General features: G+C 30.9%; 1 protein-coding gene across 2 annotated transcripts in view; it reads left to right on the plus strand.

Moving 5' to 3' along the window:
* Positions 1-25,443, plus strand: part of LOC145261050 (histone deacetylase 2) — a 100,741-nt gene that overhangs the window by 40,060 nt on the left and 35,238 nt on the right. For both annotated transcript variants that reach the window (XM_080119211.1, XM_080119212.1), the window contains exons 3-6: positions 13,486-13,603; positions 18,358-18,432; positions 20,126-20,264; positions 24,228-24,369. In XM_080119211.1, coding sequence (XP_079975337.1) covers positions 13,486-13,603; positions 18,358-18,432; positions 20,126-20,264; positions 24,228-24,369 — 474 coding nt within the window. The remainder of the gene's footprint in view (positions 1-13,485; positions 13,604-18,357; positions 18,433-20,125; positions 20,265-24,227; positions 24,370-25,443) is intronic.

Consider the following 25,443-nt stretch of genomic DNA (forward strand, 5'->3'; position numbering starts at 1 on the left):
TAATTTTAGTTTTTATGCAGTTTTGCATTTTTAAACTTATACAGAAACAGAACAAAAGTTTTTGTTTTTCTTTAATTTAATCATGGAATGCAATGAAGTAATTTTAGTTTTTATGCATTTTTGCATTTTTAAACTTATACAGAAACAGAACAAAAGTTTTTGTTTTTCTTTAATTTAATCATGGAATGCAATGAAGTAATTTTAGTTTTTATGCATTTTTGCATTTTTAAACTTATACAGAAACAGAACAAAAGTTTTTGTTTTTCTTTAATTTAATCATGGAATGCAATGAAGTAATTTTAGTTTTTATGCATTTTTGCATTTTTAAACTTATACAGAAACAGAACAAAAGTTTTTGTTTTTCTTTAATTTAATCATGGAATGCAATGAAGTAATTTTAGTTTTTATGCATTTTTGCATTTTTAAACTTATACAGAAACAGAACAAAAGTTTTTGTTTTTCTTTAATTTAATCATGGAATGCAGTGAAGTAATTTTGGTTTTTATGCAGTTTTGCATTTTTAAACTTATACAGAAACAGAACAAAAGTTTTTGTTTTTCTTTAATTTAATCATGGAATGCAATGAAGTAATTTTGGTTTTTATGCAGTTTTGCATTTTTAAACTTATACAGAAACAGAACAAAAGTTTTTGTTTTTCTTTAATTTAATCATGGAATGCAATGAAGTAATTTTAGTTTTTATGCAGTTTTGCATTTTTAAACTTATACAGAAACAGAACAAAAGTTTTTGTTTTTCTTTAATTTAATCATGGAATGCAATGAAGTAATTTTAGTTTTTATGCAGTTTTGCATTTTTAAACTGATACAGAAACAGAACAAAAGTTTTTGTTTTTCTTTAATTTAATCATGGAATGCAATGAAGTAATTTTGGTTTTTATGCAGTTTTGCATTTTTAAACTTATACAGAAACAGAACAAAAGTTTTTGTTTTTCTTTAATTTAATCATGGAATGCAATGAAGTAATTTTAGTTTTTATGCAGTTTTGCATTTTTAAACTTATACAGAAACAGAACAAAAGTTTTTGTTTTTCTTTAATTTAATCATGGAATGCAATGAAGTAATTTTAGTTTTTATGCAGTTTTGCATTTTTAAACTTATACAGAAACAGAACAAAAGTTTTTGTTTTTCTTTAATTTAATCATGGAATGCAATGAAGTAATTTTAGTTTTTATGCAGTTTTGCATTTTTAAACTTATACAGAAACAGAACAAAAGTTTTTGTTTTTCTTTAATTTAATCATGGAATGCAATGAAGTAATTTTAGTTTTTATGCAGTTTTGCATTTTTAAACTTATACAGAAACAGAACAAAAGTTTTTGTTTTTCTTTAATTTAATCATGGAATGCAATGAAGTAATTTTAGTTTTTATGCAGTTTTGCATTTTTAAACTTATACAGAAACAGAACAAAAGTTTTTGTTTTTCTTTAATTTAATCATCGAATGCAATGAAGTAATTTTAGTTTTTATGCAGTTTTGCATTTTTAAACTTATACAGAAACAGAACAAAAGTTTTTGTTTTTCTTTAATTTAATCATCGAATGCAATGAAGTAATTTTAGTTTTTATGCAGTTTTGCATTTTTAAACTTATACAGAAACAGAACAAAAGTTTTTGTTTTTCTTTAATTTAATCATGGAATGCAATGAAGTAATTTTAGTTTTTATGCAGTTTTGCATTTTTAAACTTATACAGAAACAGAACAAAAGTTTTTGTTTTTCTTTAATTTAATCATGGAATGCAATGAAGTAATTTTAGTTTTTATGCAGTTTTGCATTTTTAAACTTATACAGAAACAGAACAAAAGTTTTTGTTTTTCTTTAATTTAATCATGGAATGCAATGAAGTAATTTTAGTTTTTATGCAGTTTTGCATTTTTAAACTTATACAGAAACAGAACAAAAGTTTTTGTTTTTCTTTAATTTAATCATGGAATGCAATGAAGTAATTTTAGTTTTTATGCAGTTTTGCATTTTTAAACTTATACAGAAACAGAACAAAAGTTTTTGTTTTTCTTTAATTTAATCATGGAATGCAATGAAGTAATTTTAGTTTTTATGCAGTTTTGCATTTTTAAACTTATACAGAAACAGAACAAAAGTTTTTGTTTTTCTTTAATTTAATCATGGAATGCAATGAAGTAATTTTAGTTTTTATGCAGTTTTGCATTTTTAAACTTATACAGAAACAGAACAAAAGTTTTTGTTTTTCTTTAATTTAATCATGGAATGCAATGAAGTAATTTTAGTTTTTATGCAGTTTTGCATTTTTAAACTTATACAGAAACAGAACAAAAGTTTTTGTTTTTCTTTAATTTAATCATGGAATGCAATGAAGTAATTTTAGTTTTTATGCAGTTTTGCATTTTTAAACTTATACAGAAACAGAACAAAAGTTTTTGTTTTTCTTTAATTTAATCATGGAATGCAATGAAGTAATTTTAGTTTTTATGCAGTTTTGCATTTTTAAACTTATACAGAAACAGAACAAAAGTTTTTGTTTTTCTTTAATTTAATCATGGAATGCAATGAAGTAATTTTAGTTTTTATGCAGTTTTGCATTTTTAAACTTATACAGAAACAGAACAAAAGTTTTTGTTTTTCTTTAATTTAATCATGGAATGCAATGAAGTAATTTTAGTTTTTATGCAGTTTTGCATTTTTAAACTTATACAGAAACAGAACAAAAGTTTTTGTTTTTCTTTAATTTAATCATGGAATGCAATGAAGTAATTTTAGTTTTTATGCAGTTTTGCATTTTTAAACTTATACAGAAACAGAACAAAAGTTTTTGTTTTTCTTTAATTTAATCATGGAATGCAATGAAGTAATTTTAGTTTTTATGCAGTTTTGCATTTTTAAACTTATACAGAAACAGAACAAAAGTTTTTGTTTTTCTTTAATTTAATCATGGAATGCAATGAAGTAATTTTAGTTTTTATGCAGTTTTGCATTTTTAAACTTATACAGAAACAGAACAAAAGTTTTTGTTTTTCTTTAATTTAATCATCGAATGCAATGAAGTAATTTTAGTTTTTATGCAGTTTTGCATTTTTAAACTTATACAGAAACAGAACAAAAGTTTTTGTTTTTCTTTAATTTAATCATGGAATGCAATGAAGTAATTTTAGTTTTTATGCAGTTTTGCATTTTTAAACTGATACAGAAACAGAACAAAAGTTTTTGTTTTTCTTTAATTTAATCATGGAATGCAATGAAGTAATTTTAGTTTTTATGCAGTTTTGCATTTTTAAACTTATACAGAAACAGAACAAAAGTTTTTGTTTTTCTTTAATTTAATCATGGAATGCAATGAAGTAATTTTAGTTTTTATGCAGTTTTGCATTTTTAAACTTATACAGAAACAGAACAAAAGTTTTTGTTTTTCTTTAATTTAATCATCGAATGCAATGAAGTAATTTTAGTTTTTATGCAGTTTTGCATTTTTAAACTTATACAGAAACAGAACAAAAGTTTTTGTTTTTCTTTAATTTAATCATGGAATGCAATGAAGTAATTTTAGTTTTTATGCAGTTTTGCATTTTTAAACTTATACAGAAACAGAACAAAAGTTTTTGTTTTTCTTTAATTTAATCATGGAATGCAATGAAGTAATTTTAGTTTTTATGCATTTTTGCATTTTTAAACTTATACAGAAACAGAACAAAAGTTTTTGTTTTTCTTTAATTTAATCATGGAATGCAATGAAGTAATTTTAGTTTTTATGCATTTTTGCATTTTTAAACTTATACAGAAACAGAACAAAAGTTTTTGTTTTTCTTTAATTTAATCATCGAATGCAATGAAGTAATTTTAGTTTTTATGCATTTTTGCATTTTTAAACTTATACAGAAACAGAACAAAAGTTTTTGTTTTTCTTTAATTTAATCATCGAATGCAATGAAGTAATTTTAGTTTTTATGCATTTTTGCATTTTTAAACTTATACAGAAACAGAACAAAAGTTTTTGTTTTTCTTTAATTTAATCATCGAATGCAATGAAGTAATTTTAGTTTTTATGCATTTTTGCATTTTTAAACTTATACAGAAACAGAACAAAAGTTTTTGTTTTTCTTTAATTTAATCATGGAATGCAATGAAGTAATTTTAGTTTTTATGCATTTTTGCATTTTTAAACTGATACAGAAACAGAACAAAAGTTTTTGTTTTTCTTTAATTTAATCATGGAATGCAATGAAGTAATTTTAGTTTTTATGCATTTTTGCATTTTTAAACTGATACAGAAACAGAACAAAAGTTTTTGTTTTTCTTTAATTTAATCATGGAATGCAATGAAGTAATTTTAGTTTTTATGCATTTTTGCATTTTTAAACTTATACAGAAACAGAACAAAAGTTTTTGTTTTTCTTTAATTTAATCATCGAATGCAATGAAGTAATTTTAGTTTTTATGCATTTTTGCATTTTTAAACTTATACAGAAACAGAACAAAAGTTTTTGTTTTTCTTTAATTTAATCATCGAATGCAATGAAGTAATTTTAGTTTTTATGCAGTTTTGCATTTTTAAACTTATACAGAAACAGAACAAAAGTTTTTGTTTTTCTTTAATTTAATCATGGAATGCAATGAAGTAATTTTAGTTTTTATGCATTTTTGCATTTTTAAACTTATACAGAAACAGAACAAAAGTTTTTGTTTTTCTTTAATTTAATCATGGAATGCAATGAAGTAATTTTAGTTTTTATGCATTTTTGCATTTTTAAACTTATACAGAAACAGAACAAAAGTTTTTGTTTTTCTTTAATTTAATCATCGAATGCAATGAAGTAATTTTAGTTTTTATGCATTTTTGCATTTTTAAACTTATACAGAAACAGAACAAAAGTTTTTGTTTTTCTTTAATTTAATCATCGAATGCAATGAAGTAATTTTAGTTTTTATGCATTTTTGCATTTTTAAACTTATACAGAAACAGAACAAAAGTTTTTGTTTTTCTTTAATTTAATCATGGAATGCAATGAAGTAATTTTAGTTTTTATGCATTTTTGCATTTTTAAACTTATACAGAAACAGAACAAAAGTTTTTGTTTTTCTTTAATTTAATCATGGAATGCAATGAAGTAATTTTAGTTTTTATGCATTTTTGCATTTTTAAACTTATACAGAAACAGAACAAAAGTTTTTGTTTTTCTTTAATTTAATCATCGAATGCAATGAAGTAATTTTAGTTTTTATGCAGTTTTGCATTTTTAAACTGATACAGAAACAGAACAAAAGTTTTTGTTTTTCTTTAATTTAATCATGGAATGCAATGAAGTAATTTTGGTTTTTATGCATTTTTGCATTTTTAAACTTATACAGAAACAGAACAAAAGTTTTTGTTTTTCTTTAATTTAATCATGGAATGCAATGAAGTAATTTTAGTTTTTATGCAGTTTTGCATTTTTAAACTGATACAGAAACAGAACAAAAGTTTTTGTTCTAAGGTAGACAACTCATATTCTTCAATCTAGAATGAAATCTTTTACAGTTTTACTTATAAATAAAGATCCACCACCACCACCACCACACACTCTCTAACATTTCCAACAGTAAATATTGTCCTATGGTGAATTTTCGGATTTGTTGTGCTATGTTAAAAAAAAAAAAAAAAAAAATTCTGTGAAAAGAAGCATGAAAACATTTTTTTAAATCTGTCGGAAATCTAACAATTTTTCATGTTTAGTCATTTTTAGTCATTATTAGAGCAGTAATGAACATATCCAAAAATTATGAAAAACGATAAGAAAATTAATCGATGAAAATGGTTTTCGAAAAATTCAGATTTTTCGAAAATTGAGTTTTGCTAAATTTGCTTAAAATTTCAAGTTTTCAGAAAAGAATTATCTCCCTTGTTACAATACAAGCTTTATTTTATTTGGGGCATTTGTTTAGTTTAATCATGACATTAAAAAATGAAAATATTAAAAAAAAAAAAAAAAAAAAAAAAAAAATTATACGTACCCGTTATGGAATGAATTTCTCAAAAAAAAAAAAAAAAAAAAAAAAAATTCATTTATTTTGATCAAGTAGTTTTTTTACAGTGGAAAAACAATTTATGGCACCAAGCAAAAGGTAACAATGTTTAAATTTTTAGACCACAAGGAAGGGCAAGAAGCTATTATTTAACATGGAAAGAGGGGTGTCAGCGCTTTAGACTGTTATCTCCTCGTTGATCCTCCCTTCCTCATGGTCTAAAAATTCAAACATGGCTACCTTCCATTCGCTGTCATAAAAAATTGTTTTTCTGCTGTAAAAAAAAAAAACAAGAACAAAAAAAAAACTACTTGATCAAATTAAGTGAAAATTTTTTTTTTTTTTTTTTTTTTTTTTTTTTTTTTTTAGAGAACTTCATTCCATAACGGGTATGTACAATATAATTTTTTTTTGTCTGGATTAAATTGTACAAGCACATTTTATTTTGTTTTACCAAAACTTTCAATTTTCCCTAATTTTCTTTGAAAACTATTTTCATTAATAATTTTCTACCTTATCATTTTTCACAATTTTTGAATATTTTCATTATTGCGACATGACAATTAGATACCATTAGTTCTACTTGAAATTCAATATTTCGAATTTAGCTCTAATAACAAAGAAGCACTGATTTTATTTTTATTACCGACATAACCTTATTTTTATTTTTCTGCGATTAAGTTGTCCTGGTCGAACTATCTAATAAAAAAAAATTATATATATATATCTCAAAGTACTTTCATGCTAAGAACAAATGTTACAATTTTTTGTTAGAAGCAAATGGGGATTTATCAGCTTAAATGCTATTTAGGTGAAATTTTAGTTCTTATTCAAATTAACACTTCCTTGGCAAGATCACAGTGTAGTATCTGTTCTGATGCTATACTTTACTTTTTCTGTCCTCGGTCAGTGGAGGAAAAATCCTTCATGATTGAGAATTTTTTTATAGTGCCCCTATTTGGGGAGGTGGATTTTCCCCACATTAAAAACTGACCTTGTGTCTAACTCTGCTCTCGTAAGGAGGCAAAATAAATTTCTTATTCAAGATTGGCACTTATAGCAAAAAAAAGTAAAAATGAAGAAAAACTGATATTGTACTTACTTATAACCGGGAATGAAGATTTTTATATTCCAAAAATCACAAAAATTGATCAATTAGTTTTCTACAAAACAAAATTTTGCCTTTTTCTTATTTTTTTTCTGATAAGTTACAGCCCGGTTGTAAAATCCGCTTAAATATATATTAATTTATCCAGAAAAAAAAAATTGTCACTTGGGTGCGATCAGAAACCGAAAGTAGAATTTGTTAGCAAAAAATGAACATATACAGACATGGTGAGTTTTCTCGGTCGAGAAATCTATATATATATAAAAGGCAAAATGTGTGTGATCATTTTGTGTATGTCTTCAAAAGGCTTCTTTCGCACGCGCTCCCGTGGTCGTTACTATCGCTTAAAACTGTGTATATAGGTCCTATATCATAATATCTAGGAATTAGGAAAGCGCGTAGCGTATAGATTTATTTACGTCGATTTTTACAAAATTATTCTTATTTTGACTTCTCGCGTGTTGATTGGGCTTTTTAGTATAAATAAAATAAAACTAAACTCAAACGGACGTGTTCGCGGCAATGCGCCGGGAACAGACGCTTACGCTGCGTGACTTCTATTTGACCTTCTTAATTAGGTCAAAATGGAAGCAGCAAAGTTAACTTTTATTACGCATGCCTGTTTTTATAGTTATAGTTAGATAAATAAATTCAAACACGTCTACACTGTATGTCGTGGTGACCCAATGGTAACATCGCACAGTTTTTTTTTTTTTTTCACACATTAATTTCTAACTCAAGGGTACGGGTTCGATTCTCATACTCACCTACCAAAAGATTTTTTTATTATTATTATTATTTAATTATTTATTATTTAAACCATCCCCCCCCCCCCCCCGGATTTCTGCTTCACCTCAAGACACCCGGTCATTGCCAGGTATCCCCCTCTAGTAATAAATAAAAGAAGTTTTGTATAATCAGAGTATATGGATGTGTGTGGGGGGTTGGTAAGTGCACTTTAATTTGATAAACAAGATACGATTAAAAACACAAAAAATGTAATCGCTGTTTCCAATGTGAAAAGCAGATAAAACCACAAAAATGAAAGAACGTGATTTTTGGTTAAAAAAAATTTTGTTAAATGCTGCCTCCTTTCGTTTAAAAGAGAGAAAGGAAACTTATGGTGTTAATAAAAGGAAAAAAACAAATGACGTTTGCAAACTCGCAAGATATAAGACCATAAGCAAGCACGCTATTCATTGGCCTAAGGTGCTAACGATGTTATCACATTGCAAATTTATCTATTTAAAAAGAAAGTGGGATAGTTAGAAATTCACGTTTGCGCATGTGTGTTTTAAGATTCAGTGTCATAGCGAAGATTAGAAAGCTGCTTACATCTGAAGGTCACCATTCGCCCATGTATGGAGTCATATTTGGGCTTGGGCATCTTCTACTAGCCTAAGCCTATCCCTCCTGGACAGGGTTCAAAAAAGTCGCCAACCTGATATGTCCTGAACTGTCATTTAGGCTTCAGCCTCTGTCCCATCGATGAAATATGCATCCCTCTGCCTGTTCTACAAGTAGGTGAATGCTCTGATGAACTACAAGCACTTGTACCCCCTCAACGAAAATACCCCCGACAAACCCGACAAGCAGCTAAGTCCCACCACTACACAGTAGAGATCCCTAAGTGTAAGAAACCCTACTACTCCAATAGTTTCTTCCCCAGAACTGCTAGACTTCTGGGATTCTGCTTTCCCAACTGTACTGACATGCAGAAGTTCAAGTGTAAGGTGAACAGACATCTTGCTGCTCATCTCCCTTCATAATATCCCTGCAACTTATGTCCCTGATAGTAGACCCCTACTTCAAAGTGGCACTGCGCCTTGTTTGGGGTGAAAAAAAAAAATATGGCCCCTCCCCTTTCAAATAAAAATACATTTCTACATGAAATAATTGACTAATTTTCAATATTAGATATTAAATATGATAATTTAATTTATTTAAAAAAAGAAAAAAAGTGACTTTGATGCCATCAGCCAGGATGGAAACTGGTAGCAAAATTTGTGAGCAATTAATGGAGACAGACAGACAGACAGACAGACATTGATTTAAATTTTTTTTTTTTTGTCATGAAATCTATATATATAAAAGCGAAAATGTATGTATGTACGCTTTTCCTCGATGTCCACAAAAGGCTTCTTTCAGAGAAGCGCTTGCTCGGTTCACAACTTCTTAAAACTTTTTATATCATCTATAAATTGTAATATCTCAGAGTTACCCACGGAGCTCGCCTGTCTATTTAATTTTATTGACTTTCAAACGTTAATTATTCCACATTTCCCGCATCGGCACGCGTTACATTCGGTTTTCGGTATAAAAAAAAGTGAAACTCGACTCTAATCACAGGTCGAAAGCCAGTTGTCTCAAGAGAGCTAAGTAACGTTTGTTCAATGTCGACTTCGTCATATCAGACTAGCTTTCATTTCGCTCCTCCTAATAAACAGGGAGCGGATTTTTAAAAACAAACAAACCGATTTATTCACCTCATTCAAAACTGTCCTGCACAAAATGCTAACTGCTGAATACCTATCGCCGTCACGTCAATCAAAAACGCGCACCTGTTTTTTTTTTTTTTTTTTTTTAACACTTTACTTTTCTCCAACTGCGCGTCGTGAAGGCTTCGTTTTTTTTTCACGGGCACCTGTTTTTTTTTTTTTTTTTTTTTTTTTTTTTTTTTTTCACATTTTCGGTTTTTTTTTCACATACCCTGAAAAACACCCGGGCAACGCCGGGTACCCCTCGCTAATAATAAATAGAAGAAATATAGGTGGAGGTGGGTGGGGTTAGTAAGTGCACTTTAATTTGAAAAACAAGATACGGTTAAAAACATGAAAATGCTGTGTCACAGTGTAAAAAGATGAAAAAATAAAAATATGGGCACTTGAAAAAACTTACCACAATAAGTATAAAAGTTTTTAAGTTTTTTTTTCTATCATATCTTATCGTGTTAAAATTAGATCTGCAAAAAATTTTTTTTTTTTTTTTTTTTTTTTTAATGTTGTAACGATGCAGATAACAAGTTTTTAGCGGACAAACTAACACACGCACAATGTTTGATATTTATTTAATAGATGACTAGCCAGAGAGGGCGTCCAGCGTTGCCCGGTCGTTAAAAATAAAATGGAACTTGATTGTCATCAGCCAGAAGCAAAACTGAAAGTAAAATTTTGTAAGCAAAAAAAAAAAAAAAATAATTAAGTAAAAGACATGTCTCTATTTGACTCGTGTCCAGGTAACCTACATCTAAAATTTCAAGTTTTTAGACCCAAAATTGGCGGAGGAGTTTGGTAGTCTGAAAGGTCATCTCTTTCAACTTTGACCTTGGCAGCCAAACTTTTGCTCAAAAACTGATTAAAAAAAACTTGTATGTCTGAATACCCTTTATGTAAAATTTGAAATGTTTAGACCCAAAATTAGCTGAATAGTTTTCTAGAGACTGCAATGGTCAAATGTTTTGAACTTTGACCCCTTAGCAGGCAAATTTTCAGCTCAAAACTGATTAAAAAGCTTTACACTTTATTTAAAATTTGAAATGTTTAGACCAAAAATTGGCTGAGTAATTTGATAGAGCACTGAAGTAAAAATTTTTAAAACTGACCCCACTTTTGACCCCTTAACATTTGTTTTGGGCGCGAATCAAATTAAAAAGTTTCAACGATGTCCAAGTACCTATTTACAATGCCTCCCCACGGGACAAAGTTAGACACCAGGGTCGTTTTTTAACGTGGAGAAAAGGTACAAAAATAAAAAATTGTCTCAACCATGTCCAAGTAACCTACATCTAAAATTTCACGTGGTTAAACCCAAAATTGGCAGAGTAGTTTGGTAGAGTTTTCAAAGGTAAAATCATTGAACTTTGACTCCTTGACAGCCAAATTTCTGTCCAAAAACGGATTAAAATGATTTTCCCAAACCTCAGTACTCCTTATGTTGAATCTCTAGTCTATAGACTGAAAATTGACAGAGTAGTTTGGTAGGGAAATGTACGCACGCACACACAGACAATTTCACTTATATATACTAGCAGGCTGCCCGGCATTGCCCAGTCGTAAAATGCACTAAAATATATTTTTATTAATACAGATTTTATATTATATTGGACGACCCAATTAATGATTTGAAAGGTAAAAAAAAAAAATGACTTGTGCGCCACTACCAAGAATCGAAACCAAAACTTTTTTAGCTTATGATTTACTTTTTCCTCTGACATTAATGCATGAGCTATGAAGACCTGTTTGCTGCAAGGCTAAAAATTAAAACCTGCCATTGTTCGACCGTCTCTGGTAAATTTCATTTTTTTTTATTTTATTTATTTATTTTTTTGTTTATAAATTTTCACACTTTAGCACCAATTTACCCCGGCTAAAACCCAAATATAAAGTTTCGCATGGGTTCGAATATCCTATATATTAAGTTTCATATCTTGATCAAAAACTGACAGGAGTTTGCTAGGCAAAATTTTTTAAACATTTCTATATTTGCATACATAAATATAAAGAGGTTTTTGTTTACTATAACCTTTTTTATGCAAATATTACACAAGTATATATCATGGAGAATATTTTTTTTTAATAGGTCTTTGTCTAAATGTTAAAAATAAATTATTGAAGAAAAATAATTAAAATATTTAATTTTTCTCTTCATCACAAGTTAAAATATTAAAAGGTTGAGAAAATAAATTTCTTTATCAACCGTATGGAAAACTAAGCTGGCCCTGTTGATTTTTGTTTTATACACTAAGTCACCAACGTGGATTATTGGTGCTTGCTTATACTTTATTCTGATTGGTTGCCAAATTTGAGTATTTTCCCACTTGACGGAACTTTGGAAATCAATGAGATTTCACATGAGTAACACGTGACGCTAAGGTGTAACACATGTGACAACAAATAATTCTCGGGGTTCAATGAATAAAAATTTACTAAAAGACTATCGTAGTAACTAGAAAACTTCATAAAAAATTTAGACAAACACATTTAAAAAAAAAAAAAAAAGCACAATTCACAGGGTTTATACATTGTTTAACAATGTCTAAAATATCCTTCCCGTCTGAATGTAATGCACGTTACGCTAGAAACAAGACTATTGAAAAAAAAAATGGTCATAGGTATGGATTTTTTTTATGTACTACATGAAAGAGTAATGTCTGAAGACTAAACAAGCCAAAAAGAAAAGAGTAAAATATTATAAAGGCGATTTTAGATAAATGTTATCGCTGAAAACCCTTCTGAAGTGTAACACACATGATATGGAATGGCCCTGCAGTATTTATTTATTTATTTTTTTCATTTTTACGTAGTCACCACAATTCTCAATGCACTTTCGCCAAGAATTCAAGGACACATATCTGCTTCTGATGCACGTCCATGACAGGGGGTTGCTTTCTTAGAATTTCACACTGTCAATATCTGCAATAGAGATGAAACTTTCAGGTAATGAAAGTTCAGTCCATAAATATGAAATTTTCAATTCCTCTCTGATCCATTCAAGCAGAATAAAAAAAAAAAAAAAAAAAAAAAAAAAGGGCATAATTTTTTATCAGTTTCATGGTTAAAATTTGCAGGTTAATATATATATATTGAACATCAGGACTTATATATATATATTTATTTATTTATAAGTTTTTAGTTTCGGTTTCAATTCAAGCTGATGCGCCCAAGTTATATAGATATATATTTTTTATTTTTGAACTCCAAACTTTTAAGAATCGAATTAACTCTATAATATATACAAGCATATTTAAGCATATTTTACGACTGGGTGCCCCTGCTAGCTTAGATAAATACCTTTTGAAAGTTTTAACAAAAAAGCTATAATAATATCAGGGCATCTCCATTTACACTGAGAATTCACAGAATGCCACATCAACATATGAATGAGTCTGCTGTGGAATTTCCACAGGTCACGCTTGTATATATTAATGTTAATAATTTAAACTATACATAAATTAAATTCTTTGCAGATTTATTATTGCTTATTTTATTTTATTTTTTTTAATGGAAATTGCACTAGACAAGGCATGGAAAAATGCCTCTTGGCATTGGTCTTGAAAAGAATAGGTAGAAGGAAAACTGTCAGCAAGAAGAGAGTTCCACAAGTGGAATAGCAAGCTGTATTACAATGAGGTATCATAACAGTAAATTAAGACCACTAGACCATTGTTAAACAAGCTGAAACAAAGGAAGCAGGGAATAAATTGGACAATTCTGAAGAGTATATGGCATAATTTTAGTAGTTTTTTTTTTTTTTCATTAAAGATGCTGTAAATATGAAAACAGATATTAAACATTTTGTTTGCAAGATTTTTAACTTTTCATCCACTTTTCATAAAACAAAACAAAAAAATCATTTTCATGTAAGGCAAATATTTTTTTCTATTTGTAGCGACCACACAAGGCAATCCAAGATGAAATGACAAAATTCCACAGTGATGATTATATCAAATTTTTACGAAGCATTCGGCCAGATAACATGTCTGAATACAATAAGCAGATGCAGCGATGTGAGTTGTTTTCGTTTTTCCTTCATTGGTTTGTCTCTAGAAAGAACACTATCAATAATTCATGATGGGGTGGGGGAGAGAAAATTAAAATACCGGATCATCGTTCGAAAAAGAGGTGACTCTTCAAAAATGGAATCTGTAATATACATCTCATCTATCTGTTTAAATGTATATACGTATGCATGTCTGCCTAAGACTTTTGACAGAGGCGATGGATTTTTACGAGATTGGTATCATTTTGAAGCTTGACGTCTTGGACAACAAATACCGAAAAATTGGCCGAAAACATTAATTTCCTCATCCTCAACTGGGCAGTTTTCTACAAGGAGAGGTCGATTTCTTTTATTTTATTATTTTATTTATTTATTTTTTGCAAGCCATTTTTGCAAGTCATCGTATAGGTATGATTGACTTTGCCTAATTTTAATGTTTCGAATTTCCTGTCATGTCATGGAGTAGCGGTAAGACGTCAGACTTTTTTTTTTTTTCACTTTCTTTTCTGCCTTTGCGCCAAGGGTTCAAACCTGCCTGTTTACTACCACTTTTTTTTTTCTTTGCTCAACACTCGGGCAACACTCTCATTTGTTTGCACTTTTCTCAATAACCATGCCTAGGATTTTTTTTTTTTTTTTTTTTTTTTTTTTTTCAATTTTGTACAAACATTAGTTATGGTGAAAGTAAATTTTTGCCAGAATGGATTTTCTGCAATAACTCTAGGTTGTCTCCCTCCCTCCCCCACTTGAGACCATTATAAGGGTAAAATTGTCCCCCAAATCGTTTATCCATTCATTTGTTTGCACTTTTCTCAATAACAATGCCTTGGATTAATTTTTTTGAAATTTTGCACAAATATTAGTCATGGTGCAAGTAAATTTTTCACTTGTCGAGGGAGACCCTGGATGCTCAGCTTGTTTTTATGACTATTTGCTAATGTAAGCGGGGGAGCACTTTGATGTTCATCTCAACAGTGAAAGGTGTAATCATGTATGCGTGTCATACTCGCTCAATCAGATCCCCTCCTCCACGTACTGATAATCTATGATTAGCTCCAAAATAATGTCTTTCAAGACCATCGACCATCTGTACAAATCAGGGCAATACCGTGAGAGGGGGTTTTAACAATTTTGGTTTTTGTCCAGAATTCCTCCTATATTAAGTCATATATATATATATGATGTAATGAAATCAAAAGGATGTAGTGTTTACCTGATATATGCAATGGTAAACTTCGATCTAATATGAATACCAGTGTTTCTATATAGATAATTTAATCCCAACCGAATAAAACTGGACTATATGCATCATTACACTGGACTTAATTTTGGACTTCATTCTCTCTAATGAACTATTTTCGCCTTTCGGATTACCTTGAGAGAATTTTCATGCAAACTGAAATATTATGCATGGTTTGTTTTTTATATTTTTTTTACATATCCAACGTTTTTTTCACTTATTTTCCTTGGCAATTTATGACTATAATAAATTGCGGTTTCACTTAATGCCATAACTAGCAAATTGTAGCATTGCTACAAATATAATTTGCTGATTTCTTTCTGTCCTGATGAAAAGAATAGCATTCTTTGAAACTTTACAGAATAAGGACTTTGTAATTTTTTATTTTTATTTTTATTTTTTTTTTTTTGTATTCAGTCGAACAATAAATTTTGATTGTAAAGTTCAACTTAGTTTTAATTTTCTTTCTCTGATGTGTGTGTGTGTGTGTGTGTGTGTGTGTGTGTTTATGATGTACGTACTGGTGTCGAAACATATCATGTCTCAAAAATCACATAATCAACTGGTTTTATTTTTTTTTTTTTATAAAGAAAATTATTTTATTTTTAAGCAATTAATGGGAATTTGTAGACATTACAACAAATATCTTTGTTGAATTATTGCATTATCTTGCTTAATTGTTTTCAATATGGTGACACAAGACGGTCACTCTTCTCTTGCTCATAATGTTTTTTTCAACAACAAACAAAAACACTTGATAAATTTACATGATTTTTGGAATATTGTGTACATAAAGATTTTTCTTTATTCTTGCTTCTTGAGATGGGAAGAATTCGGGACAAAAACCCGTTTTTTTTTTTTTTTTTTTTTTTTTTTTTTGTCATATCAGATGTCCCTATTAAATGATAAAACAAAAACTGTTTAATATTTATGACTGAAATTTGAACAGGTCGGACGTATCATAAATTAAGTTTGTATAAAATATGCTTTAGATTTCACCAAATATTGAATTTTATTAACGATTTCATGGATGGTGGGGACCTGGAGGCAGGTTACTCTAATTCAATTAATATAAATATGAGCTTGTTTTTTTCTATGCTTGTTTGTCGTGAATAGAAGAAACAGTCGGACATCGATTTAAGCAATTTTTGGTAGATAAGACGTTAACTTTGATATCATTTATAACAACCTAATGACATTTTGCTGTCGTTTCTGTAAAGTATTTAATCGGAAAATTAAAGTTTACTTAAAATCATGCGATAGATTCCAATATAATAATGACAAACTCCAATCGGAGTTTGTCATTATTATATTGGAATATGCGTGCTTCTTGATGAGCCGTTCCACTTAAGTTAACAGATTTACCGAATTTCCATTACTAATGATTACTATATTGTCCAATTGACTACTGTACACTCTTTAACTCTTATCCTCGAGTGGCCTATGGGCCTTGATAAGTGGTGGTGCCTATGGCAAAAAAAAAAAAAAATCAAATAGTCTGTAGAGTTCTATTGGTAAAATGTTTAATCATTTGAACAAATCCATCCTTGGCATCAGCAAGTTCAGTTTCCCATTAAGATTGAAGATATGAGTTTACCTCAGTTGAACTTTATTTAAAAAAAAAAAAAAAAAAAAAATTATTTTTTTACAAAAGGGGTCATTATTTATCAAGACTCGAATGCCAGTCGAGGATAGGGTTAATGAGTGTACAGTGATCGCAGAGATAACGGTATTAGTAGTGGAAATTGAGTATAGTTTGATCAGTTAAAGGAATGGTTCAACAAGAACATTGGAGTTGAAGATGACCATAGTGTAAGACAACTGGGAAGCAGACCAGAACGGTTCCACAGGCAGGCAGTTCTAGGAAAGAAACTTTGTGGAATTTGCATTTAGATTTTAGCACAGATAGTGGAGGAAGTTGTTGATAGTAGTCTTAGCTAGACGAGTATTTTTTGTAAAAGTTTAGCAAGGTGGGACCATAGATTGAAGCTCAGACGAGCACTTGCCATGAAAATAACGGTAGAGCAGAAACAGGCTCACAATGTCTCTTTGAGAAAGAGGTTGCATGAAAGAGAAAAGGTTTTGAAGTCGGTTTTGAAATTGAGATTCAGCGCAGCCTAAAATCTGATCTGTGCAGCCACGGCCCGGACAGAATCCAGGTTGGCTAGGTCTGGTTCTGGTGTCATATTCTCTCTGAAACCTCTTTCAAAATATAGAAGCAAAGATTTTGGCAGCAATATGGATGAAGCAGAACTGCATCATTCAATTTTGAGAAAGGCTCTCGATTTCCCACACGTAGATGATTGATGAAGAACATGGCCCACTGAGTCTAGTGCACTTTAAAAAATTTCAGCAGGGATGCCGTCCTCTCCGGCTGCTTTGTTGTTGTTTAGCTCTTTGATGTCGTGGATTTCGTCCAGTGTTGGGGTAGAACTGTCACAGTCGTATGTATTTGGGGTGTTGATAAAAAAAAAAAAATTATGCCTTCTAGCATCTACAGATTTCAACTCCTCGATTAAAGGATAGGATTTTTTTTTTTTTTTTTTTTTTTTTTCTCGATTGCTAACGAAGCCGAATGCAAACATAACACAAGACCTCTTGTGTCTCAGTCTCGCAAAAAGTTTCCACTCACACGACTGAGCTTCATGAGATCTGTATCATTTTCAAGTTTGACAAATATCGAAAAATTGGCCAAAAACATTCATTCCTTCACCTTCAACTGGGCAGTTTTCGTACGCGGACTGGTGGCTTTTTTTGCTGACATTTTAACAAGTCGTTGTCACCGTTAGATTGACTTTGCTTAATTTCAATACTCTTGACGTCTGGTCGCACGATGGAGACATTGGCTAAAACATCACTCCCCCTCCCTTTCCTTCATGTTACGGGTTTGAGCCTGCCTGCCTACTACCACTTTTAAAAATTTTTGACATCTCTCCACCCAAGGCTGCCTACTGTTGTTTTGGTCCCCCCCACCTCCCCTACTACCAATTTTTTTACACCCTCCCCCGGGGTTCCTTACTACACCACCTACAATGCCAAATACCCCTCGCTACACTTTTTTTTTTTTCTTTTTTTTTTTAACTACTTGATTGACTAATTTATGTGATATTTGTTTCATCATGAGTACATGTATCAATACAGATTTTATATTTTTTTTTTTTTTTTTTTTTTTTTTTTTTTTTTAAAGTAGAGGGAATTTTTTTTGGGGGGGGAAAAAAAAAGTGTAACCATTTTGGAAGATCAGATACTACCTATATAACAAAAATTAATCTACAAGAAATTTTTTTTTTTTTTTTTTTTTTCCATAAAATGATCCAACAATTGCATAATGGTTAAATCGACAGCTTGATTCCACATGACACACGCACACACACTTTTCTAAAGTGTGCCGATCTCTTTTCTTACCTGAAGCATGATATAATAAATATCTAATATGTGTTTTTGGTATAAGTGTTTGAGTTCTTCAATTTGAAAACCAAGTACTTATTTTTATTTATTTTTAATTTTTTTTTTTTTTTCAGTCAATGTTGGAGAAGATTGTCCGGTCTTTGATGGAATGTATGAATTTTGTCAACTTTCTACTGGCGGGTCAGTAGGTAAGTAAAACTAACGCAGATTTCTGAGTTTGGACGAAGCAGATGCCTCGGTTAAACGCGGAGATGTGTCGAAGAAAGAAATGTAAGAAAGCTTAAGTGGTCGACAATGCAATGCTTCCACCCCGTTCACTCGTTAGACGGAATAAAGAAGCCATGCTAGAAATTTGTGTTGTTTCTTGATGTTTTTTCAGCATCGACGAGAATGGTAAGAAAGCATTCCACAGAAAGGACCAAGAACAGAAAAAAAAGATCTGGTGACTTTATTGAAATACATATTAGTGTTGGGACGATTAATCGAAATCGGGGCTTGGAAAAATTTGTACCTATTTTCGGATGCAAAAACGATTCTTTCAATTGTCTTTTTTTTTTTTTTTTCTTTTTTTTTTTCTTTTTTTTCTTCTTTTTTTTTTTTTTTTCTTTTTTTTTTGGGGGGGGGGTTTGTTTAAACCAAAATCTTCCATTGCTGGTAATAATGATAAAATAATAAATATTTATTGATTTTTAAATTATCAGTAAAGCTAAAATTGATATATCACTTTCCACAAGTGCCTTTTGACATTTAGGAAAATATCTGCATATTTAACGTGTGTTTTTACGCAAATACGGGGAAAATAACAATTCTATAGTTAAATAAATAGAGATTTATAAAGAATTGGAATCGGGGGGGGGGGGGAATTCATCACGGAATCAGTAATTGTATCGGAATCTGAAAAAAATATTGGAATCGTCCCATCACTAATACATATACACACACTAGAAGGGACACGACCACATGTCTAGGCATGCATAGACAAGCATAGACACTAAATAAGAGAATCCCATACAAATACAGATGTGAATAATAAATAATAATCATCACCAGGCGGACCCCCCCCCCCCACACACACACACACAATGGTCAAGTCTTGCAGCCGTAAACAAAAATGGTCCAAGCGAGTATTTGCTAAATTCTCAGGTGTTCAGTCTTATTTCTTATTGAGACTAGAGCTGCGATCGAAGTTGACGCAAGGCAAGCATTACTGATGTACTTACGCATCTCTTCTTCCCTTTTGTCTGTTTCTTGGAAAAATACAATCGTAAAATGACCGTATCCTGGAGGTTGACAGTTTAATCCTTAGTGTGGGTGACGGAAAAATACAATTGCGAATTACTTAGGACCGCCATCTTGTTACGGCTGATGGAATAAGAGCATGCAACGTTCGAAATTCTCTGCACTTTTTCCTCGGTTCGACAAGATACACCTGAAGAAAGTCGGAGGTTACATAAATTGAAATGTTGTGACAATAAGATGAGAACAGTAGTTTGAAGAATCCAAATAATGTGCCTAACTTTTCATTTTAACCCGTTTTTTAGTCGTTATACAATTTTTTTAGTTTGTTATACAAATTTTTTAGTTTGTTATACAAATTTTTTAGTTTGTTATACAATTTTTTTAGTTTGTTATACAATTTTTTTAGTTTGTTATACAATTTTTTTAGTTTGTTATACAACTTTTTTAGTTTGTTATACAATTTTTTTAGTTTGTTATACAATTTTTTTAGTTGTTATACAATTTTTTTAGTTTGTTATACAAATTTTTTAGTTTGTTATGCAAATTTTCAACTCTATAGTAAAAAGAAAAAGACAACATGGAAGTTTATGTGTTTAATATTAATGATTTTGTTGTATTAATGTGTTCATGTTTTTCTTTCAGCTGGAGCAGTAAAATTGAATAAACAAGCTGCCGACATTGCTGTTAACTGGGCAGGAGGATTACATCATGCCAAGAAATCTGAAGCTTCTGGTTTCTGTTATGTTAATGATATTGTTTTGGCAATCTTGGAATTACTCAAGTAAGTTCACCCCCCCCCCCTTCCATTTGCTGCTTTCAATCCCCTTTTTTTTTCTTTTTTTTTGCTTTCAATTCCTTTTTTTTTTTTCAATTCCTCTCTATAAGTTTGCATGTTTTGAATTAAAAGGTTTGGAATTGAAACGCATGTTTAAATTTCAGAAGAGTTCCCAATGGATGGCTAGTCTAAGTCCTGTACATGAAAAGGAATTTTCGGTGGGTAGCTAATCTGTGTAAGCCTTGCAGACAAAGAGCAAAAATCTTAAAACTCGTGGGCACAAAAAATTATGTGCAGGAATTCTAAAAGATCCAATATTTTTATGGAGTAATTTCATTTTCTGATTGGTTGCTAGCAGAATATGGCTCTATATGATTGGTCAGTTCCTATCGCCAGTGTCTATAAGAACCTTCCAATTTTCTGTAATCCTACCCTTATATTAAAAATATTGCAACAGTATATATGTGTGTGATGAGCCCTTTTTCGGGGTCAACGGCCAACTAACACCGTGTGTGTTTGTGTGTGTGTGTTGGGGTGGAGAGGGCTCCTGTAAGCCGTGGTGAAGGCAACCTTTCTAGGAGAAGCAAATCTCTGATTTAAAAAACCATAAAGCGGGAGACCAGTACCCGCATTAAGCTGGTCTGCAGTTTAACTTGTTGCTAGCTATCTTGCTCTTGCTTGTTGCTGGATCTCAACATTTTGAACCGAGAGAGAGACTTAGCTGTCGTACAAAGTAACATCATCTGTGTATAGATACTCCCTCAGGGATTTGTCCATAAAAATGGTTCTGTGGCGAGAGAAGTCATTTTTGGGCTCATGGACTTCAAGTGTTTCAGGGAGTGGCACTCGTCTGACAAGACGTTGCAATCATCATATATATATATATATATATATGTGTATATATAAAAACATATGAGCAGGCCGCTGGGCATTGCCCAGTCATAGTCATAAAATATGCTAAAATATATTTTCGATTAATGAAGATTTTGTATTTATTATTTACTAGCGAGGGGTACCCGGCGTTGCCCGGGTGTTTTTCGGGGTATATGAAAAAAAACCCGAAAATGTGAAAAAAAAACAACAGGTGCCCGTGAAAAAAAAAACAAAGCCTTCATGACGCGCAGTTGGAAAATAGTAAAGTGTTAAAAAAAAAAACAGGTGCGCGTTTTTGATTGACGTGACGGCGATAGGTATTCAGCAGTTAGCATTTTGTGTGGGACAGTTTTGAATGAGGTGAATAAATCGTTTTTTTTTTTTTTTTTTTTGTTTTTAAAAATCCGCTCCCTGTTTATTAGGAGGAGCGAAATGAAAGCTACAGTCTGATATGAGACAGTTGACATTAAACAAACGTTACTTAGCTCCCTTGAGACAACTGGCTTTCGGCCTGTGGTTAGAGTCGAGTTTCGCTTTTTTTTTATACCGAAAACCGAATGTAACGCGTGCTGATGCAGGAAATGTGGAATAATTAACGTTTGAAAGTCAATAAAATTAAATAGACAGGCGAGCTCCGTGGGTAACTCTGAGATATTACAATTTATAGATGATATAAAAAGTTTTAAGAAGTTGTGAACCGAGCAAGCGCTTCTCTGAAAGAAGCCTTTTGTGGACATCGAGAAAAAGCGTACATACATACATACATACATTTTCGCTTTTATATATATAGATTACTATACTAATGGGACCTGTGGAAATTCCACAGGGGACTCCTTCATATGTAATTTATTGATGTTGGCATTCTGTAGCTGTTCGATGTAAATGGAGATGCTCTGATATTATTGTAGTTTTTTGTTAAAATTGCAAAAGTATTTATCTAAGCTAGCATAAATGCTCTGCAAAGCCCAGTCATTAAGTATGCTTAAATATGATATTTTAATTCTTGCAGATTTCATATATATCATTATAGAGTTAATATCTAATTATAAAACTCAAATGACCTGGTAACGGGTGTTGTAACCCAACATCCGGTTTACGACTTCTGGTTACGCATGCGTATATAAACATAAACCCACAACGTAATACGGAAAGCAACAATTGTTTATTTGGATAATTTAAACGCAAAAAAAAAAATTGGGATGCTGAAAACGTACACAGTAAAACAATGTTTTATTGTCGCGTTGATTATTTATTTGTAACGCAAATTAAAAAAAAACATATTTACAAATAAATAATCAACGCGATAATAAAATGTATTGTTTTACTGTGTACGTTTTCCGTGTCCCAATTTTTTTTTTTTTTTTTTTTTTTTTTTTTTTGTTAAATAAACAAGTGTTAATACTTTCTGCATTTTTTTTATTTATTTTATTTTATTTTTTTTTTTATATCGTTCATTTTCGTATTACGTTTAAGTTATTTTAACGCAATTTTCTTACAAATAAATCTACTTTAACCCGTTGACAACCATAAGAGCATTTTACAACGACGATTTACCCACCGTCTTCATTTTTTGTTTAATTGATTCTCCATTTTGTAACACACCTGTCATAAATAACATTCATGCAGTTTCTTCTACACTACCAACATAAATAAATAACCCTGAAAATTTTTTTTAATTTGCGTTACAAATAAATAATCAACGTGACAATAAAACATTGTCTTACTGTGTACGTTCTCAGCGTCCCAATTGTTTTTTTGCGTTTAAATTAAGATATGTCAAATTTGAATTTAACTTTAAGTATTATGGTATCTGTTCAATGCACATTTACCTATAAGTATGGCAAACCACTTATAATATGTAAGTTTGTTTTTTTTTTTTTTTTCCAAAATAAACAATTATAAACAGAACGACTCATAGAAATCTATCTATATTCTTTTTTCATTTTAATATACTTTCATAGAAATGTTTCTGTTATGTCAAATAAACTATTTTCTTTATGTCACAAGTGTCACGCTCATACATTAATTCCATAGCTAATATAACATACTGACCCAACAGGTCACAGGTAGTCTAGTGTGTGTGTGTGTGTGTGTATAACTCGAGTTCCTTCAGCCATAATCGAAACCAAATCTTATGAAGAACTCTTGGTAAAATTATTTATGACAAGAAATGGAAGTACATAACAATTAAACAACCCGGATGTAAGCATGACACAGAAAATAACACACGCTATCGTATTAATATATAGATTATATTTGACCCAATATATAGTAATGATATTGTTCCCCCCCCCCCTCCTTTTTTAAGCCCTCTCTCCACCCGGTTTGCCTACTGTTGTTTTGATCCCCCTCCTCTCCCGTTACTACCAGTTTAAAAAAATTTTTTTTTGACCATTTTTCTCCACCCAGACTTCCTACTATTATTTTACACACACCTCTCTACACCTGGTCAATGCCGGGTACCCCCGCTAGTCTAATATATAAAAGACAAAGTGTGTGTGTTTGTATGTTTTGAAAAAACTTCCAACAGACGCATCGGAGCATAACAAATTCATTTTAAAGCTCGGTCTCTTTGATGACAAATATTAAAAAATTGGCCCAAAACATTAATTCCTTCACCCTCAACTGGGCAGTTTTCTTTAAGGAGGGGGTCGGTTTTTTTTCGTTAACATTTGTGCAAGTCATCTCGGTTGGATTGACTACCTTTAATTCAAATGCTTGTAAATTCCGGTTTCACGATGGATGCATCAGCTAAGACATTAGATTTTTTTTTTTTTCCTCCTTCGCGTTATGGATTCGAGCTTGCCTGCCTGCTACCACCTTTTTTATTATTTTTTATTTATTTATTTATTTTTTTTTATACACATCTCTCTCCATCCTTGCTGTTCTTTATCACACCTCCTCTTCACACCCGGTCAGCACCAGGTATCCGTGCTAGTATAATAATAAATATGAAATCAGCATTAATGAAAATATCATATTTAAGCATATTTTACGACCGGGCAATGCCGGGCGGCCTGCTAGTAGATATATAGATTAAAAAAAAAAAAAAGTTGTTTTTCATGTTTTTTCTTTCTTTCTTTGTTTTTCGTGCAGATATCATCAAAGAGTACTCTATGCTGACATTGACATTCACCATGGTGATGGTGTTGAAGAAGCCTTTTATACGACAGACAGAGTTATGACTGTCTCCTTTCACAAATATGGTGAATACTTCCCAGGAACAGGAGACCTCAGGGTGAGCCCCCCCCCCCCCCCTCAACTTTTTTTATTCCACTCCAAGCAAGGTATATTGTCACTTAAAACATAAGGAGTTACTACTCTGGATCGTGTCTAACAGAAGATAGTGGGAAGTTGAGCAACGAGAATTCGTTGACATTATATTTAAACTTCTGCAGGTTGGTACACTAGAGGAAGCAAGGAACGAGGAAAGAATATCAATGTCTATTGGTCCAAAAGAAGAAATTATTAGAGTAGAAGGCTTTTCACCATCTATGGGGGTGAGATTTTGCTGCTTGTCTGTCTGTTTGGTTGGGAGTATGTATATTGAGGGAGCACAAGTGATTAGTTCAAAGCACTTTCCATTAAATTATTTGTAAAACAGACACATGATGGGACAGAGGTTGGAGCTTGGATGATAGTGCAGAACCTTTAAGATTGGAAACTTTTTGACATCTAACAAAGGAAGATTGGACCTAGTAATTCACTCCCGTTCATCCATTCGTTTGTTTGCACTTTTCTTAATCACTTCTTGAATTAAAAAAAAAATTTTGCACAAACATTCATAAATTTTTTGCCAGAATGGATTTTCCGGGATAACTTTGTGTCCTTAATGTTGCAGCTGAATCTGTTAGTGTCCCACCCAAAGAAGTTGAGAAACTAAATGCCGGAATATGGTCGACAAAGTTCTCCGATCCCAGGCTTGATTTCGGACATTTTCTACTATGCTCTGCTTGATGAGGAAGTTCACATTGTTTTCCCAGAAGAGTTTCATGTCGCTTTCACAAATATGGAAGTTCCAAATTGTTAATCGTTCTGGAAAAAAAAAAAAAAAAAATGTAAAATATAATTTTCATGGAGACTGAAAATGAAAGTAAAAAAACAAAAAAAAAAAAATCGATTGTATAAAATTAGCAGGTGAAAATTCCCAACAAATATTGTTTGGACCGTGTATTTTTATTTAACTGTTTTGTGTTTGCTTTTAAGCAGCTTGAAAAAGTAGTTAGAAGTAAAACAAATATTTTAGGGTATGGGATCACTTTTGCATATAATTTTTTACGTAAACTGATTACTCATTTCTAGACCAGGTATC

This window comes from Euprymna scolopes, chromosome 37 (genome assembly GCF_053919585.1).
Source record: "Euprymna scolopes isolate OS-2025 chromosome 37, ASM5391958v1, whole genome shotgun sequence".
NCBI lineage: Eukaryota > Metazoa > Mollusca > Cephalopoda > Sepiida > Sepiolidae > Euprymna > Euprymna scolopes.